Source organism: Cetorhinus maximus, chromosome 11 (genome assembly GCF_964194155.1).
Source record: "Cetorhinus maximus chromosome 11, sCetMax3.hap1.1, whole genome shotgun sequence".
NCBI classification, from domain to species: Eukaryota; Metazoa; Chordata; class Chondrichthyes; order Lamniformes; family Cetorhinidae; genus Cetorhinus; species Cetorhinus maximus.
This window is the reverse complement of record NC_135889.1, coordinates 11,745,744-11,759,583: the sequence shown is the minus strand read 5'-3', so window position 1 is coordinate 11,759,583 and position 13,840 is coordinate 11,745,744. Positions and strand designations below refer to the sequence as shown.

At 43.7% G+C, this 13,840-nt stretch overlaps 1 protein-coding gene across 2 annotated transcripts in view; it reads right to left on the bottom strand.

The window, feature by feature from the left end:
- plekhm3 (pleckstrin homology domain containing, family M, member 3) overlaps nt 1–13,840 on the bottom strand; it is an 87,605-nt gene that overhangs the window by 52,936 nt on the left and 20,829 nt on the right. For both annotated transcript variants that reach the window (XM_078551542.1, XM_078551540.1), the window contains exon 3: nt 9,430–10,341. In XM_078551542.1, coding sequence (XP_078407668.1) covers nt 9,430–10,341 — 912 coding nt within the window. The remainder of the gene's footprint in view (nt 1–9,429; nt 10,342–13,840) is intronic.

Here is a 13,840-nt window from a genome sequence, read left to right as displayed (position 1 = left end):
CTTCTTGTTGCTACAATAGAAAATTCCGATGTATTAAATTACCTCCATTAAGTGAAATAGAATGTCTATGGAGACAAATCACCTCCCATCCACTCCATCCATATTGTATTATGGAGTCGCAATGGACCACAACATTTTGCATTCCATTCCATTACATACTGCTGAATTCCAATGGATACAAAGCACTTTAGCAAATATTGTAAAATTCCAATGTATTAAAGGCCTGCCTCATAGACACTGTCAAATTCCATTCCAATCACAGCAATTACCTATCACAGAATTTCAAACACTCATACGTGGACACACACCTCCAAGCTGGGTTGACATCCCGATTCAACACCATGTTGACTGAGTTTCTGTGTCATGTGGGAACTCCAGGGTGCTTCAGGTGTTCTGGATAGTCACACGTGGAAATTAGATTGGCACTTAAGGGAGATAAACTTGCAGAGCTACAGGAATGCTACAGGGGAATGGAGCTGACTGGGTTGCCCTACAGAGGGCCAGCATGGACTCGATGGGCCAAATGGCCTCCTTTTGTGCCATAATGACTCCATGTGCAGGAAGTGTCCCCATTTGCTTGAATTTGGGCTCAGGGTTTCTGAACTTAAGGAGTGGGTGTAGTCACTGCAGAGCAGATAGGAGTGAGAGTTTCTTAGAGCACACATTGCAGGAGTGGTCACCCTGCAGCTACAGGGAGTTCAAGAGAATGGCAACTAGGTAACCATCCGACAAGTTAGGAAGAGGCAGGCAGTGCAGGAATCCTCCAGGAATGTGGCACTCTCAAACTAACTCCTGTGCTGAGTAACTGTGAGAGTGACAACACTTTGGGTAGTGCAGTCCTGAGTACATTCACCACACCATTGGGAAAATGATTGCACGGGGAGGGAGGTTCACAGCAAAGTGTAGAAGTCAGGATCCAATAGACAGATGATTCTGCAACCATCGCTCGAGTCCTACAGTGTGTTGTCTAGAGCTGTGGGGAAGTTTAACTAATTTGTCAAAGGGCACCAAAGTGAAACATTAGACAGGAGAAATAAGGCACACAGAGGATTGGAAGAGGCAAACAGCACGGGAATGATGAATAGTTCAGAAATAAGATGAGTTTGGAGTCTATGGCATTAATGTACAGAACAGGGTAAATAAGATTGGTAAGCTGCAGGCACAAGTTACCAAGTGGAAATATGATATAGAGACAGTAACAGAAAACTGTCTCAAAGAGGAGGAGGATTGGAAACTTAATATTCCTGGGTACAGGTATTCAGGAAAGAGATGGAAGGAAGTGGTGGAGGAGTGAAAGCAAGGTTGATCACATAAACTATTATAGCATGGGAGAGGGCTGATGTAATTGAGGGGTCAAAGAGAGAGAGTCCATTTGGTTACAATGAAACGAACAATAGAGAAGCTATTACACTACTGGGTGTGCCTTATAGGCCATCAAATAGTGAGGTGGAAGTAGAGGAGCAAATTTGCAGTAAAAAATGGAAGATCAACAATACAGTAATTAAATGGGGGATTTCCTAGATTGGTACCAGGGGTGAGGGACTTTCAGATCCATGCAGAGACTGGAGAAGCTGAGGTTTTTCTCTTTAGGACAGGGCAGAGAAGGTTAAATGGAAATTTAGTAGAGATGTTCAAAATCATGAACGGTGGGCAGAGAGGAGGGACAATGATTTTTTTCAAATACATTTTACAGGCTCAGGAGGCAGTGAAGGCAAGTCAGAGCGCATTTCATGTCTGGGAAAAATAGCCATGTGCACGCATGTCATGGGGCCTCGGAGCCGAGTCCAGGGCTGTCCCGCCAGAGTCTCCGCTATAGTCGTCATTGCTGCCTCAGAGGAGGACCACATGGGGCCCCCACAGGCTGCACAGAGTAAATAAGCATGAGGAAACTCTTTTTTTTACACAGCAAGTTGCTGTGATCTGGATTGCACTGCCTGAAAAGGCGGTGGAAGCAGGTTCAGTTATAACTTTCTAAAGGCAACTGAATAAATACTTGAAGGGAAGGATTTAGAGGGCTATGAGGAATGAGTAACTAACTGGATAGCTCTGCCAAAGAGCAGGCACAGACATGATGAGCTGAATGACCTCCTTCTGTGCTATATCATACGAGTCCAAAAAGGGGGTTCAAAGTCAGTTTGGCTGTTGGTAGCACTGCCTGCCTCAGTGTGACAAATGTTGTGGGTTCAAGCCGCGATCTAGAATTTAAGCACATGAGCTTACACCCCAGTGCAGTGCTGAGGGAGTGCTACCCCGATGGGAGGTATTATGTTACAAGGTGATGTGAAACCAAGCCCCCACCAAGACCCTTCAGGTGGACATGAAAGATTTCACCATGCTATCTGAAGAGTAGCAGGGAATTTCAGTGTCTCGGCCAACATTCCTCTCTCAACTAACATCAGCATTCAAAAACTTTAATTCACCTCCCTGCATTAAACTTGGATACATACTATTTACAACACAGAAACAGGCCATTCAGGCCCAGCAGATCCATGCTCCACACAAGCCTCCTCTCACCCTACTTCAGCTAACACCACCAACACACCCTTCTATTTCTTTCTCCCTAGCCTTTATCTAGCTTCCCCTTAAATGCATCAATTCAAGATGCCTCAACCACCCATATTCTCACCATTCCTTGGGTCAAGACCCTTTCCTGAATTCTATATTGGATTTATTTGTGAATCGCTTATCTTTATGGGCACGAGTTCTGATCTGCTGCACCCCCACCCCCACAAAGTAGAAACAGTTTCACTACTTCTACCCTATCACGCCCATTCAGCTGAGACCTCCATTGGCTCATCGAATAAAAATCCAATGATGCAGGCCAATTAGCACAGGAGCATACTTGGCGACTTTAATTTGTATTCATATAGCACCTTTTACAATTTCAGGACATCCCAAAGCATTTTACAACCAATGAAATACTTGTGAAACATAGTCACAATGTAACATAGGAAACACTGGAGCCAATATGTCTGTTAGTAATCAACTGACTTGAAATGACTCACTTTTTTTGCCTGTATTTAATTCATAGAGCCAGTATTCCAGCATGCAATTGCAGTTATTTCGAAGGTGGTACCTTTCTTAAAAGCAAAGCCTGCTTACGAGCTAAAAAAAATGCATTATCAAGAGAGAGCCTCTAACAAAATGTGAACAAAGATACCCAATTTTGTCACAATAATTGGACAAGGGACTCAGATGTGACTGTTAGTATCAGACTTACACTTCAATGCATCTAAAAGGACCCAAAAGCATTTGAATTATAGCAATACAGAATGGCATTAGGAACTTAGAATGTCCCATTCACTCACACAATACAGAACTATCAAACCAGAACCAACAGCTAAATATGTTGCTTTGTCAAGGCAGAAAAGGTCCCCAGTTATTGAAGTTTTAAAGGCACTCAATAGCAGCCTCTTATAAAATATATTCTGGGAACTTAGCAGCAACATAATTTAGAGCACTGTCATTTTAAACTCCAGACCTGGGGTTGAATCCATCCTAGACAGATGCAGTGGAAGGCTCTACTCTCCACTGGCAGTAAATATATTCTGTAATATCCACCATTTTATGCTGGGAGCAGGACACTGCTTTTAAAAATATTTTGCCAATATTCTCCTCTTCTCTACTGAAGGGGCCAAATCTCCCTGACAAATGCCACATTAGCAGAGGAGGTCCTCTTCAGAGCTCAGAGCTAACTCCAGGCAGTCGAAGTTTATTGCTAATGTACAGTCTGGTAACGACTGAAACATCTGGAACTCACTGAACACATGAAACAGCAGAGGAGGAGGAGCCTATGCATCCCATCATGTCTGTGCCAGCTCTTTGGAACAGCTTTCCAATGAGTCCCATTCCCCCTCTCTCTGCCCATTAGGATGGGCTGCTCCCAATGAGGATCGAACTCACAACCTCTGCATTTCCTGAGCTTGTACCATCATCTAAGCACCACGTTCTGACCTATTACACCACTCAAGCCACATACTTTATGTTCAAGGTCTTCATTAAAACCATACTAGAAAGTCCCAGGTTTGGTGATGAATTAGCTGATCTCTGCCAGGAGGATAATAGGTGACCTTCAACTGAAAATAAAATGACCTGATGTCCCTGCCCCCATTATAATCCAGTGGACCTGGCTGGAAAGTGTCAGCATATGAATATTGTGGCAGAGAACCAAATAGGGTTTCGTTGTGATGCCCTCCAGCATGGGCTAGTTTACCTCGAGACTGACATGTGAAGAATAGCTGAAGGGGCTGCTGGCTTCTGTGCAGGAAGAGAAAAAAAAAACTGCAGAGGGTGGGGTGGGTGGAGGAAGTACATCACACTTCTAGCAGATTGAGGTAACTCACCAGAGGGGAATGGCCCTTCAATTTAAAAAGAGAAAAATTCTGTAACTAGTATAATAAATGAGTGGGTTGGGCCACAGTGTAAATTCACCAGAGTGATGCCAGGACTGAAAGGGTTAAGTTACGAGGCCAGGTTGCACAGAGTAAGCTTGTATTCCCTCGAGTGGGGAAGATTGAGGGCTGACTTGAGCAGCTCTGTCGCTTTTAATTGGGTGTTAAAAGTGAGGAAAGGATTTGATGGGGTAGATATAGAGAAACTACTTCCTCTGGTTGGGTGTGGGGGGGGAGGAGAGTCCAGAACAAAGAGGCATAACCTTAATATTACAGCTGGCCAGTTCAAGAGGTGATGTCAGGAAGCACTTCTTCACGCAAAAGGTCGTGGAAATTTGGAACTCTCTCCCCCAAAAAGCTGAGACAGCGCATTAATTGAAAATTTCAAATTGATATTGAGAGAAGAATTCTTGCTACACAAGAGTATTAAGGGTTATGCAATCAAGGTGGCAAATGGAGTTAAGATACAGATCAGTCGTGATCTAACTGAATGACGTAATAGGCTGGAGGGGCTGAATGGCCACCTGTTTCTATTAGACACTTGAAATACAGCAGGGTACGGTTAATAAATTAAAAGAACAGTAGCTCAGCAGCTGAATCAAACCAGCCTGCTTAATTCAGTAAACACGCACACACACACATTAGCTTAATGCATACGTTGCTTGCGAATGCTGCTGTAGTGGCCCCTCACTTCTCCTCCCCAAGTCCTGACAGCCTGATTCAACAGACACAAAAAAAAAGCAAAAAAACACACTAACCCACATCCTGCCACTCTACGCGTCTAATTGCATTTAAACGTCAATCAATTAGCTTCCAGGGACAGGGCCCACACATCTTGTATTACAATTTAAATCGCTTTTGCTAAATAAATAACACAGGCCCCGAGGTGCCGTTGCTGGGATTATATGTATTTAAAAAACAAAAGCTTTGCCATCCATTGGCCAGGTCGGATCTCGCAGAGCGAGACAGGGTTATTACTGTAGCTTTAATGGTCTTTCTGGCACTTTCTTTTAATTTCCGCACTGTCACTGCCACTTTCTGGCCTCAATTTGTCAAGCCGAACAATGCAGGATTTGTTTGGTCAGTAAGGTCTCAATTAGACATGGCTTTTGGCGTATTATTCGCCATTCAGGCAAGGTACAATGGGAGTAATTACGGGAATCTGTGCTGAGGGGCTGAGGAATTTGCTGTTAAAAGAAAACTTGTTTTTTTTTCCTCTTTTCTCCCCCAACCCAAAAATATCCCACACAACGCAACTGGCTGCCTCCTCGCTTAATCCATTGACAATAGCGACAGGGCTGTTCTTGTCAATTGCTGTGAGTTCAAGTGATAAATAGACGTGGGGTGTGCTGCGTGAATTCAGGCCATGACCTCGGGTCACCGGAGCTGCGATTACCTGCCCAAGTTCTGTCAGGTGTGTGAAAGTACAGAACGTGCGAGTGCTGCAAAAGAAAAATCAAATAGAAGGAAGAAAGGCTCGACTGTCGTGAGCTTAATGCTTCCATCTTTGAATGATCAACCGGTTAGTTGTGAAACATCAATTCTTCGGTACAAACTATAACTAGCTGCTTAAACCACTCGATGCAGCTAACAGGCCCTGCATCCATAGAGAAATTGCAGCAGAGTTTATAAATAATACAACTCCATTTTTACGAACAGTAAGAGAGGATTTCTTTCCCGGTCCATTATGCCGATTAATTATTTTTGGGCCGTTTAAGCTCCACAAGGTGCTAATGCTGGGTAGGAATGGGACTCTTTTTCCTTCTACTTTCATGCTCCCTTCACTGAGAATCCCAGGCTCACTGTGCAATGCCAGTTAAGTATGTCAGCCGTGGCTCAGTTGATAGCACTCTTGCCTCCGAGTAAGAAGGTTCAAGTCCCACTGTGCAGACTTGAGCATCCAGGCTGACACTCCCAGTGCAGTACAGAATGAGAGCTGCACGGTCTGTGGTGCCACCTCTCACATGAGTCATTAAAGCTGCTCAGCTGGACATAGATCCCACAACACTAGCTGAAAGAAAAGCAGGGAGTTCTCCCTGGCATCCGGGTCAATATTCATCACCTAAAAAAAATTATCTGGCTATCACATCGCTGATTGTGGGAGCTTGTTGTGTGCAATTTGTCTCTGCGTTTCCTACACTGCTCAGTGACTATGTTTCAAAAATACTTAATTGGTTGTAAGATGCTTTGGTCCTGATGTTGTGAAAGATTCTTTAAAAAAACACAGGATAAGTGACTGGAATTCTTAATATTTAAAATAGTTTTATAAGTCTGAAGATATCCTGTTCAGTGTCCTCTTGACAAGAGAACACAATTCAGGTTTTAACAACGTGTGCAGCGTTTCCTCTGTTCTGTCCCAACATGGTATCTTAAGCCCAGCCTCCCTAGAGCAGCCCCTGCTGTACCAGACCAGTATTGCTAAAGTGCACACCAGCCATCCTCCCAGCTGATATGAATAAGAATGACAAATTGGTGTTGAGCTGTGGGTAGTTTGAGTGTGGGCACTCAGACCTGGATTAAGACTGCCAACCTAAGATCATGCAGGATCCTCACAAAAATAGAGACAGAGGAGACTTGGAGCCTGGGCTGAGTTTGAATCCTTGTCCCAAAGCTGAAACATTTAACTTATTTGGTACTAATTTCACCTCACCAATTAAACTGATTCAAAGAAATGAAATGTAAAAAGAAAAGGCAATTGGAACATTTTCATTATTATAATTTCACAAACACTGGTGGAAAAAGTAGTTATCATTGCTGAACTGTATCACCAAAAAATTCTTCTAAATCAATCAGACTTAAATGTTTATACCTCCCAATTAGTACTCACTGCAGTGTGAACGCTCACACTTAGATCAGCAGGCAATGAGAGTCTGGGGGGCTTGTGATACAATCAGGCCCTAAGGTAAGTTTATGATCCCATAGAACCCCGGGCGAGCCCATGAGGGGGTCAAACTCACAGGGTGAGTCCACCCTGACTCCCAGCGTTCCAACAGGCACTCACATTCCATGCCCAGCTCCTAGCCAGCTAGTCAGATTTCTTACTCATTTAATGTTTGACCAGCCTTGATCAAAATCTTGAATTATTGACTTTACCAGATAAAACTGCGTGTGGACGAGCACCAGCTATCCTGAGAGGAACTTTGGTTGAAGCCAACTAGCAGATGGTTCGATTAGTCTTTTGTCCCTCTGCCCAGGTCGGATTATCTAATTGCATGTCAGGGTCACTTCAGACCTCCCACCAGAGTTCCCTCTGACTTTGTCCTGCTCAGGTACAGTTCACCATCACAGAGGACACTTACGAGGGTATTTCCCGGACTAGAGAAGTTTACTTATGAGGAAAGATTGGATAGGCTAGGGTTGTCTTCTCTGGAACAGAGGAGGTAGAGGGAAGCATATTAAATTATGAGGGGTCTAGATAGAGTGGGTAGGAAGACCCCATTTCTAACGGTTGAGGGGTCCATAACCAGGGGGCATAGATTTAAGATAAGAGATAGGAGGTTTAGAGGGAAAATTGTTTCATCCTGAGGGTGGTGGGGATCTGGAACTCACTGTCTGAAAAGCTGGTAGAGGTGAAAACCCTCATGACATTTAAAAAGTATGTCATGTAAAAGTACTTGGGATATACCCTTGTCGTAAACTACAAGGTTATGGACTAAGAGTTAAAAAGTGGGATTAGACTAAATGGCTCCTTGTAGGCTGGCACTGACATGATAGGCTGAATGGCCTCCATCCATGCTGTAAATTTCAATGATTTATTTATTTATTATTTCTCATGTGAGGAACTTTCCAGAGATTTAGTATAAATAATTCTAATTATTCAGCCTGTTTATATATTAAGTTATAAGATTGGGTGGCAACATGCTGTTAAATGAACCTGTGTCCATGCTCTTACCATGTCATGTTCATGCTTAGCATGTCAATACACCTGTTAGCATTTGTAACCACGTCAATTTTTCCATGTGCAACAGTATGCAACATGTACAAATGTAACTTTGCTCCTGTATGTGGCTGTGTCAGGGATTTTATATAAAGCAAATTTTTTCTTGCCTTTTCCAATGCCTTCACAACTTTCCTAAAGTTTGGTGCTCAGAACAATACTCCAGCTGAGGCAAAAGCAGTGTTTTATAAAGGTTCACCATAACCTCCTTGCTTTTGTACTCTATGCCCCTATTTAAAAAGCTCAGGATCATAGAGGTGGAAGCTGTGTTACAGTTATATAATCCTCTGGTTAGACCTTATTTACAGTATTACATTCAGTTGTGACAACAAACCGCAGGAAGGATATACTGAATTTGGAGTGAGTTCAGCGCAGGATCATCAGAATGATACTCCGGCTAAAAAGACTAGGCTTGTATTCGCTTAAGTGTAGATGATCAAGGGGTAATCAAAGTGAATGTTTACAATGATTAAAGGATTTGATGCAGCAGATGAGGAGAAATTATTTCCTATGTTGGGGAATTCCAGAACAAGGAGTTGGAACTTTAAAATTAGAGCCCGCCCATTCAGGAATGATGCCAAACAAGCACTTTTTCACACAAAGGGGAGTGGAAACCTGTAACATTATTCCTCAAAAAACTGTTGAGGCTGGGGGCCTCTTTCATGGAATATTTGTTGCCCATCTCCAACTGCCCTTGAGAAGGTGGTGGTGAGCCGCCTTCTTGAACTGCTGCAGTCCATTGAAAATAGAAAAACACAGATTGATAGATTTTTGTTGGGGAAGGGTATTAAGGAGTATGGAACCAAGGCGGGTAAATTGAGTTGAGATGCAGATCAGCCATGATCTAACTGAATTGCTGAAGAGGCTTGATGGGCTCAAAGGCTAATTCTCTTCCTATTTCCTTAAGTCTTGCTTCTTTTCTCATCAGCTGCACTGACAGAAGCCCGAACCAGATCACTTGCCTACCTCCCTTCCTCCTCGGCACATTCTGCAAAACAAGTGATAGCAGTTCTATCTTCCCTGGGGAAATGAGATTCTCAGTGTCAATAAGATTGAGCTCCTAAGTACTTTTCTTATTTAGTAAAGGATGTAAACATTCACCTGCACACCTGAAGCCCTGAGCCGTGAGCCCCTTCTCCACTGCGATGACCGTCAGGAGACTGAGAAAGCTGCTGGTCACCGAGTACCGCTTATTCCTCTGTGTGCCCACACCATTGGAGTCCATCCCCTTTGCCTTCAGATCCCTCGATGAGAAGCACTCAGAGCTATTGGCCACCCATCTGGAGTTAATCACAGCCTTGATTGCCTCTGTCCACTCTTGGGCCTCCTGTTGGGTGGCCGCCATGAGAATAAGAACCTCTTCTGGAAAAGTCACCTTAAAGCGGGGAGCAGACCCCACTATCGCTTCTGTCTGAATGTTGAGGCATCGATTAATCCTGTAAGATGCCAAGGGTGCCTCTTGTAAGTCATTGGTTTGAAAACACTTGAGTTGGCTTTGGCTAAGGACAAAGGTGTAGGAGTTCCAGTTGTTCTGAGGCATCAACATGTGAAGTATTCCGATCCGTACTGTGCCTTCTGTGCACAAGTGGCGAACCCTAGGCTGGATGGCCTCCACTTGGCAAGTCCCAGGATGCCAATTGGGAGGTGACAAGCTGTGGGTCCCGTTTGGCAGGCCCAATGGCTGCGGCAGGTGCAGGGTGAGCATTTGTGCCAGGAGGTCCTGCCTCCAGTCTTCAGCCTCCCGCTGGGATCGAGCTTGCAGTTGCAGCCAAGCACCATTGGAAAAGAGGACCTCCAGGACGCGGTCACCATGGCTGGAAGACATGGTGATGCTTTGACAGCGGCTCAGGTAGTACACATTGCAGAGGTGGGAGTCATCTCCAGTCCCTGCGCTGTAGAGACAGAGTTCACGGGGACAAAGCTCAACATAGCACTCCTTCCACGGGCTGGCATGATCCTGCCTTCTTGCCAGGCTTCCCTTCCTTATGACATCTCGACCAGGGGGCTGAGGATCTGTGGGATGGGAGACAGAAAGGTTTGTGCTTTGATCATTCATACCTCTGTCACCTCCAGACTCAACTATTCCAACACTCTCCCGACCAGCCACCCATTATCAACCCTCCGTAAACCTGAGCTCATCCAAAACTTTGCTGTTCATATTCTAGCTCGCACCAAGTTCCATTCACCCGTCACCCTTGTACTTGCTGAACTACATTAGCTCCCAGACTGGCCTTATCTTGAGTTTAAAATTTCTATCCCTGTTTCCAAATCCTTCGTGGTCTCGCCCCTCCCTATCTCTAAACAGTCCTACAACCCTCCAAAATCTCTGCACTTCTTGAATTTCTGGCCTCTTGTCAATTTTCATCACACCATCCTTGGTGGCTGTGCCTTTAGCCTCCTTAAACCTCTCTCATATTTTAAAACATTCCTCGAAACCTACGTCTGACCAAGCTTTTGGTCACCTGACTTAATATCTGCTTACATGGCTCAGTATCAAAATATGCCAAAGGGTGCTTTTACTACGTTCTGGGCACTTTATAAATGCCAAGTTGTTGCTACTTTTACAACTGCAAAAATCTGAGCCCTGCTTCATTAGAAAGTAGATTCTGTAAATTTTTTTTGGAAGCAAATCCTATGTTCTTGGAGTTGAGGAAGATGCTCGCACAATTGACAAGAGCAATTTTGTTTGCTAATGCAGCCAGTGTTGAGCACTCCCAATCTCACAAAAGCACCTCCTGCTGCTTCATTGTGACATATCCATTCCAGCTATAACTGTGGCCTTTCCAAAGCAGTTCAAACACCACCAAATTAAGGGGTGATTTCATGCAACAAGTTAATGGCCCCAAGCAACTGGGTTGAAAATGTTCCAAACTTGTTTACCTTAGGAAAAAAAATGACAATTGGGAGAATACCGGAGGCTTTCAGCCAGAGTGAGCTGGATCCAAACTCATGTGCGACAAAGGTCAATATTCACTGTTCTAACTTTCGTACTGTTTTCTCTTTCTCTCTTCCGCCACTCCTGCCCCACCATCCCAAAGGTATATTGGTCTTCTTCAAATTTTATTTCCTCCTGTAAAGAACATATTTTTATTTTTCTTGGACTGTGGCTTTAAAATTGGACTGTGGCTTTAAAAACTACCATGGCTGTAGTTGAAAGTCATGTTCACTGGAACAGAATGGGAATATCTACAATGTTGCCATCCTGGAACAAAGTGTGCCATCAAAGAACAGGATGGTGCTGGAAAGGGGTCCTGGACTAAGGGGAACTGCCTGATGACAGCATTTTAATTGGCTCCTGACCAGGAGACCAGGGTTTTGTGTGGTAACAGCGCAGGCAGTAAATCTCCTAGCCTGCAAAGAGGGAAGACCTAAAACCTCTCTCTCTCTCTCGGTGTTTGTAAGATTCCAGTAATTCTGCCATAGTAACTAGCTGACTATTCCTCACATCTCTGTAACCTGCTTTCTCTGAAAACCCCTGTCAAGTGGCAAAGGGGAAAAATCACCAGTAGAGACATTGAAAAGCAAGTTTTTCAACCAGTGAACCACAGACTGAAAGTGCTTGGAGACCACCTTGTGTCATCAATAACAAACTGCAAGGAATTTGGAAGGCATCAATCAAAATCAACCCATCTAATCCTATACTCCGGATTGGTGCTATTGAACTGTTTTAGCTCACCCTTAAAATCCATGTTTGGGCGTCTTACATGTGTATGGGTATGTTTGTGTATAGGGGTTTAAGAAGGGGTAGAGTTTAAGTTATAGAGTTATAAGTTAGCAGTTCATGTTTCTCTCTTTTGCCATTAGTTAAAAACAATTTGTTCAATAAGCAGTTCTTTACTTATTAAGTTTCCAAACCTGGTGCTCATATTCTGTTAACCTAAATTAAACAGTGAGGTATTGGGGCAATCTGGCGGTTTAGTGAAACTTTTCACATTTGTCACAGCTCAGGGAACAGTGGGGCTTTATAGCACAGCGCACTATCCCCAGTGAGTTGTGACACCTCCTCTCCTGACAACGATGTGGTTCAGTTGGTAGCACCTCCACCTCCAAGACAGTAGGCTGAGAGTTCAATTCTCAGTCCAGAAACCTGAGCACAAAACACAAGATGACATTTCAATGCAGCACTGAGGAGTGTCATCTTTCAGATGAGACCTCAAACCAAGGGCCTATCTTCCGTCTCAGGTAGATGTAAAAGATTCCACGACATATTGAAAAGGAGGAGGGGAGTTTCCTGGTGTCCTGCGAATATTTATCTCTCAACCAGCACGCTATCAGGTAATCTGGTCATTTATTTCATTGCTGTTAATGAACCCTGCTGGTCCCTACAAATTGGCTGCCACATTTCCAGCAATATAACAGTGACTACACTTCAAAAATACTTAACTGGCTGTAAAGTATTTTGGGATTTTTTGAAATGAGGGCTTTGATAGGGTGTAGAGATGTTTTTACCTTAGGTGGAGTCCGAAACGAAGGTACAGTTTCATAAGTAGAAGGTAGCCCTTATAAACACAGAGAGTATGCATAAATGGGTCTTTGTCTGATTGGCAGGATGTGACTAGTGGGGTCGAGCAGGGGTCTGTGCTGGGGCCTCAACTTTTTACAATTTACATCAATGATTAAGATGAGGGGAGCGAAGGCACGATAACTAAATTTACAGACAATACAAAGATAGGTGAGAAAGTAAACTGCGCAGAAGACATAAGGAGTTTGCAAATGGATATAATAAGTTGAGTGTGGGCAAAAATCTGACAGATGGTGTATAATGTGGGAAAATGTGAAGTTGCTCACTTTGGCAGGAAGAATACAAAAGCAGAGTATTATTTAAACAGAAAACAACTGCAGAATTCAGAGGTGCAGAGGGATCTAGGTGTTCTTGTGCATGAGTCACAAAAAGTTAGTTTGCACGTATAGCATGTAATCAAGGAGGCTAATGGAATGCTATCCTTTATTACGAGAGGAATTGAGCATAAAAGTAAGGATGCTATGCTTCAATTTTACAGGGCATTGGTGAGACTGCACCTCGAGTAGTGTGTGCAGTTTTGGTCTCCTTATTTAAGGAAGGATGTAAATGTGTCAGAGGAGGTTTATTAGATTGATACCTGGAATGAGCAGGTTGTTTTATGAGGATAGGCTGGACAGGCTGGGCTTGTATCCACTGGAGTTTAGAAGATTGAGGGGTGACTTGATTGAACCAAATAAGATCCTGAATGGTCTTGACAAGGTGGACATGGAAAGGGTGTTTGCTATTGTGGGTGAGTTCAGAACTAGGGGGGCACGGTTATAAAATTAGGGGTTGCCCTTATAGGACAAAGATGAGGAGAATTTTTTTCTGAGGGCTGTGTGACTTTGGAACTCTGCCTCAAAAGGCAGTGGAAACAGGGTCACTGAATAATTTAAGGCAGAGATAGACAGATTCTTATATAAATATAAAATAAAAGCAAAATACTGCAGATGCTGGAAATCTGAAATAAAAACAGAAAAAGCTGGAAAAACTCAGCAGATCTGGCAGCAT